Consider the following 6,234-nt stretch of genomic DNA (forward strand, 5'->3'; position numbering starts at 1 on the left):
GCCTGGCTTTGTTTCTGTTTTCTTGCTCTATGTGTCAACAAAGGTGCCCCATCTACCAAAAACCTGGCAGGAGTCCTAGTGATGGAGGAGGTGTTTGGGAATGGTAGCCATGCTCTTGATGCTGGCACATGCTGCCAGGTTAGTTTTAATGGCTGTTTAATGTCCCAGATGGAGAACCAAGAGCTCAGAGAGGACCAGAAATGGGAGTTTCTGATGGCTGCTTTATAGTCATAGCAGAGGGAAGATAAGAAATCTCACTGGTGGAAATGCCATAAATGTTCAACAGCCGTGTTTTTATTTATACACAGTTTTATGGCAAAGGGAGGGCTTTGGGCTTTTTTTTTTTATGCTGCAAAATGTTGTTGGTTTTTCCTTCTTTTTTGCTTTTTGCCTGGAGAAAATATACGGCGTATTTAAATGACTGCAGAATGGAACATAGCTTTCTCTGTAAAATAGTGTGCACTGAGACATGGCTGGATCTCACACTTGACCAAATTAGCATATGCACTCAAATATCAGAGCTCTGACTAGTAAAAATAACACTAGATTTGCATTTTCCCTTTTTTAACTCCAACTTCCTTGTCTGGTTGGTTTTATGCCTTTTTTTTTTCTTGACTGACAATTCTCTTTGTGGCAGATTTATTCCTGTTCTGCTGTTTGGACCCCATAATCAACGAGACACTTGGCTGAAGACATTAGTCATTTCATTAAGTACTTTTTGCAGATATCTCAGACACAGTTTTCTGTTGCTCTGCTTCCAAAAAGCAAATGACCCACAGCCAGTCAAGTCTCAATATGAGTCTTTAATAAACAGAGGTAGCACCAACAATGCTCTCAGGTTTTCAAAGTACAGAGGGTAATTAAAGTATGTCAAATAGAGAAGAGCTGCCATTCTGAAAACGCTCCTGCATCTGTTCCCAGTGAAACTACTCTTTTAAAGGCAGCATCATTTTTATCCTGCTTCCTTGCCATTGGGCTGCTTAGGAAACCTTCCTTGGGTTATGTGCCAATATTACTTGGTAATTTCTTAGAGTTAATTTTCAATAATACATTGCTGAGAGCAAAGATGGGATGGTTGTCTTAGGAGAAGAGATAATGAGTGGAATAGGATTCTTTTTATCATAGCCATGTCGCTCATGATCATGCTGTATTCTTGAATTTGCCTCTGCTTTGTGGGTGAGGAACCATCCTCTTTTTCTATTAAGACACCTTAAAATGCTGTTCCTCCCTCCAGGGGCAGCCCTTCAGAGCCGTGAATCTGCTGTTCAGTGGTATTCCCTCTGCAGGCAAAGGCACTGCTCAGAGAACGGTACCATCTGTCATGTGCCGAGGAGGGGGAGAGTTAGGAGTGCAGGCACTCAGCCGTGTGCTCACCCATGGCAGGTTTATTGACTCCAGTAGTTTTACATCAACCAAGTCAATGCCCAGAATCATAGACTCACAGAACACTTTGAGTTGGAAGGGACCTTTACAATTATCTGGTTCCAACCCTCTGCTGTAGGTGGGGACATCTCCCTCTTGACCAGGGAGGTCTCTTGACCAGGCTGAAAACCCCCCAAGGAGGTGCCTAGGTTTGCCAACTGGGGGTTTCCTTGGTTTGTTTTGGTTTTATGCTTCCATGATCTGCAAAATAACCAAGTGGGGTGCTCAGCTCACCCAAGATTTTAATGGCACAAAGCAGAATACAATGAAGCATATAAAAGATGAGGAATTCATCAGAGATCATCACAACAGCTTGGAAGAATAGATGTAAGAAAGCGAGCCCTGTGTGGTGATAGTTACAGTGACAGTCCAGATTTTTATCGATTGACGTGTGCGAACCCCATTACCTGAAGGAAGCAGTGAGCCTGTGGGACAGCACTCAGTATTCCTTCACTTCTCAGGGGAGCTGCAGAGTATCAGCTGACTTCTTAGAAGCACTCATTCCTCATAGATGCTTTTAAGCTGCTTTTCTTCGTGCAGAAAGCAAGGCTAAGCCTTACACGTGTATTCTGCGTATGCACTTGGGTACAGTTTCATCCTGTGACCCTTAGGAGACCTCATTAACCTTCTCGCAGCTTCTTGAGCCCGAGGAAACGAACAGTCAGCCTTTCTGCTGCCAAGCTTTCCTCAGCGCTACACTCAGGAATAGAGCAAGCAGATAGATTTATTGATATAACCATAATCTGAAGTCACGGCCGGGATGATAAAATGGTCAAATGACCAAATTACTTACAGTCAGGGATGTAGCAAAGAGCCTTGGAGGTGGTGGGATGCTGCTGCGCTGCCAGCTTGGAGGATCACAGAGCAGCTTCAGCCGCTGTGCTGCAGAACCCAGAGGACAGAGAGTGGTCTTACAGGGACTTTTGCCTCCATGGGACCCCATCAGGGACATCACAGAGGTCTGCTTGTTCAGCAGGAGACGGCCCCGCTCCTGTGTGTCATCGTGCTTCAGAAAGTGAAGGCATCTTTACCGACTGCTCTAGGACTTTATTAAATGGCACGTGTGAATTGCCTCTCCTTCGATATTTATTCCTGCAGGATGGCTCCTGCTCAAGGTTGCTGTGTGCTAGTGTGTGTGCCTGGATGCAGACGTTTGCAGAAAACTCCCCACCTTCTTCTCTGTGATTTACACGTCTCAACCTCGGGGGCACGGTTAAAATGGCAGCCTGCTTGTTCCTCTGGTTTGAGAAATATGTGCTTGAATATACTTTCATCTTCCCTGATGAGATGAGCACTATAAATTAAACAGAGTCAGCACCCCAGTGCATTAATCTCACTGACGAAACCCTACCTTTAGCTTTTCCTGACACCGACTTAATGTTGACTTAATTGTGCAGCCTTTAAGTGGGGTTGGTGGATGGCACACGGCCCACTGCAGCAAGGAGGTCCTGGAGATGAGTATATTACGGTGCTTTTCTCCACCTATGTAGTCAGCCCTGAAAGTGAGCCTTTGCTACAAGACCTGAGCATGTGGTGCCCTGCTGATGCTGCCCCTTTCTGCTGCCCCTCATGCATGAGCACCATGCAATGAGTGCAGGTAGCGCATGCTTTGTCCCACTCATAGCGTGCAGCTGGGGGGCTCCTTCTTGGGAGGGGAAGGCTCAGTTAACATCTGAGCATTGGAAAATCTTTGTTTACTTCTCACGTTTGCTGAGAGAGGTCAAATAAGTCATTTTGGAAGGTTTTGGTTTGGGGAGGTATCAAAAGATGCAGGCGGATGCCTAATGGGCGCTGAAGTGCTCTTGGAAATCAGCAAGAGGTCTCTCAGAAATCCCATACAAAATGTTTGCACGCATCTTTAAGCATCTAAACACCTTTGAAAATGTGTCTCCTGAGTGCCTAACTCTAAGTATAGGTTTGTATGTCCCTTGGCATTTTTTAAATTGCATCCCAAGGCACCCAGATTTCCCCTCAAGGGCACCCTTTTGTTTTAGTTTTCTCATTGACTGAATTGGCTCTTGATTTGAGGTATAATACATATTAGCCCGCACTCATCTTCTGTAGCAAGGTGTTGAGAGTTGGAGCTGTTTTATTACAGAGAAGGAGCATATGGCTGAATGTGTCCCATCTGAAATGCAAACAGTAGAGCTACGTGGAAGGAATTCCGATCACTCGAGCAGTAAATGGTTCTTAATGAAGTGAGTGTGAGTAAGGTGGGAAGCTGGCAATGACTGCAGGAAGAAATGAGGGCAGTTAATATTTTGGTGGAGCAGAACATCCTTATTCTGCTGATAAGGAGGTTCTTAGGAAACTGGATTTTTTCTTATATGCTGCGTGTTCATCAGCGCGGAGAAAGCATTACACAGGGAGCCAGGCTCCTGTCTTCTACTAGTTATGAAATAATTTAATTTAATTTACAGCCACGCTTCTCACCTTCGGCCTCTTTCTGAGCCAAACTTTTCTGTACATAGTGATCTACCTAGTGTGAAGTAAGTCTGAGCACAGGCGTGGTGAGGCTGAGGTGGAGATGGAGCTGGAGCAGCAGTAGGGCTGCTCTGCTCTTAATGTCAGAAGCAGCTAGGACAAGTTGAGATAGTAGCACGTGTGCAATTACATGCTCAGAGGAGCTGAAGCAGCTGCCAGGTTAAACCTCTGGCTTTGTCCCCAGACGGGATTGCATTGGTGTTAATGTTACCTAGCTGAGGCTGGGCTGTCTGTTATGGGGCACCGGGGATGGAAAATGAGCATGCCTTGCCTTCAATGATGCCCATGGGTGTCTGACATCACTGATGAGGATGAAATAGGAGAAACATGAAGAAAAAAAGACTGCAGTCTGCTGATGGTGGATGTGGCCATGTTAACCTGTTATTTCAGATCCAAGCCATGCTTCTGGAGCCAAGCGTAGAACCTTAAAATCACAGAGTGGTTTGGGTTGGAAGGGACCTTTAAGTTCGTCTGGTTCCAACCCCCTGTTATAGGCAGGGACACCTCCCTCTAGACCAGGTTGTGCACAGCTCCATCCAGCCTGATCTTGAATGCTTCTAGGGAAGGGGCTTCCAGAACCTCACTGGGCAACCTCTGCCAGTATCTCACCACCCTTGCAGTAAAGAATTTTCTTATCTAAGTGCCTCAATTGACCTTACTGGCTTTTGGTTCAGGTCATGGGGCAGCCAGGAGCTCATAAGCAGGGCATTGAGCCTCACCGATGTCCCTCAGGGCCTTGGCAGGTGGTTTTACTCAGTTGGATGGGGTGTAGTTGCTACATTTCTTCCTTTATTATGATCAGACTGCATATGGCTGCTGTCATTATCATCCAAATCATATATCAGTACAAAGCCCCACAGATGCTGAGCTACATGCAATGCGCAACGACTCTACGGGGGTAAATTTAGTGGCTTCTTTAATTGCAGGAGGGCGTAGCAGCATAAATTACTGACATATCTGTTTGGATGTTCTTTGGTTTACAAGAATTGCAGCTGGTAATGCTGTCATTTAGTTTTCCAAGTATAACTCTCTTTTTAATCTGTCCTTTTTCTTGCTTTTCTCGCTCCTCTTTTCCCGTATTCATTTCCATCCAGAAATACAAATGACCTTTTAACAGAATTTTCAGCTTTCGTTCTGTTGATTTACATTATTCAGTCAGGAAAATACAAGCGCTCTGTTTTTCTGAGATGCATTGATGATGTCAGGAAAAAGCATACTCATATTAGCCTCTTCTTCTTTGTGTCTATTCTGTCTTTTCAGGTGTGTGTGCAACATCGACTGTTCTCAAACCAACTTCAATCCTCTTTGTGCTTCCGATGGGAAATCTTATGATAATGCATGTCAAATCAAAGAGGCATCATGCCAGAAACAGGAGAAAATTGAAGTCATGTCTTTGGGTCGATGTCAAGGTAACGCTCATAACAAAACTCATTTCAAAGAATCTTTTCAATTTTTGCTCAGGGAAGGGGAAAAAAAAGAACAGAAAGAGAACTGGGGCTGCCTTCTCATTTGGCACTTCTTGCGTTTCCATTAGGCTGCTGTAATGTGTATGGTGCATGGTGCATGGTGCTTGTTTCTCATCTGCTGGTCTCATGGGATGCCAGCGGCACTTGGAAGGAAGTTTTGTTAATGCTAGCTGCAGGCTGGCCATGTTTGCTATGACTTCCTTGCTGCTCCATGCCCGGCTCTTGGAGTGCTCTGTCACACGACCCTGAGTTGGCTTTAAAGAGTCCAGTTTGTTCTAAAATAAAAATGAAGAAAATTTGCCTCTAAATAGCTCCTGTAAATAAAGCGCCTGCTGGGACCTGGACACTTAATAGCTTTTTTCCCCCTTAGCTTCTGACCTATAAATCCTCAGTACATCTACTTACAAGGCCACGCTCTACCTGTCTATTAAACATGTTCTCATTTATTCCTTTTTCTTTAGAGTTAACCACCCTTCGTGGCAGTTCATTTCAGGGTACATATTAAAACTCCCCAATTACTTCAAATAGAGCAGAAATGACAAGCCCTGCTTTGCACTGATATATTTATCCCAGCTGCAATCTGTTGTCGCATATTGTTAGAAAAATGTGTTTACTTAATGGAAGATGGTTGGTGTTTCATTCCAAAAAGCTCTCTCCTGCTGTTTTCACCTGGCAAGCCCAGGGGAGCCCTGCAGCAATGCTGTGCACAGAAGGGATGCTGGGTTTGTGTGGGCACTGGGGTGGATTCGGGAGCGAGCAGAGGCTCCCCAAGCAATCCAATGTGTTTCTTTTCCCACAGACAATACTACAACAACTACGAAATCTGAAGACGGGCATTACGCACGGACAGATTATGCAGGTA

General features: G+C 44.9%; 1 protein-coding gene across 1 annotated transcript in view; it reads left to right on the plus strand.

Annotated features, from left to right (window-relative positions):
- TMEFF2 (transmembrane protein with EGF like and two follistatin like domains 2) overlaps nt 1-6,234 on the plus strand; it is a 104,412-nt gene that overhangs the window by 74,371 nt on the left and 23,807 nt on the right. Inside the window, exons 6-7 of the mRNA XM_015867682.1 lie at nt 5,167-5,315; nt 6,172-6,231. Coding sequence (XP_015723168.1) covers nt 5,167-5,315; nt 6,172-6,231 — 209 coding nt within the window. The remainder of the gene's footprint in view (nt 1-5,166; nt 5,316-6,171; nt 6,232-6,234) is intronic.

Source organism: Coturnix japonica, chromosome 7, assembly GCF_001577835.2.
Source record: "Coturnix japonica isolate 7356 chromosome 7, Coturnix japonica 2.1, whole genome shotgun sequence".
Taxonomy (NCBI): domain Eukaryota; kingdom Metazoa; phylum Chordata; class Aves; order Galliformes; family Phasianidae; genus Coturnix; species Coturnix japonica.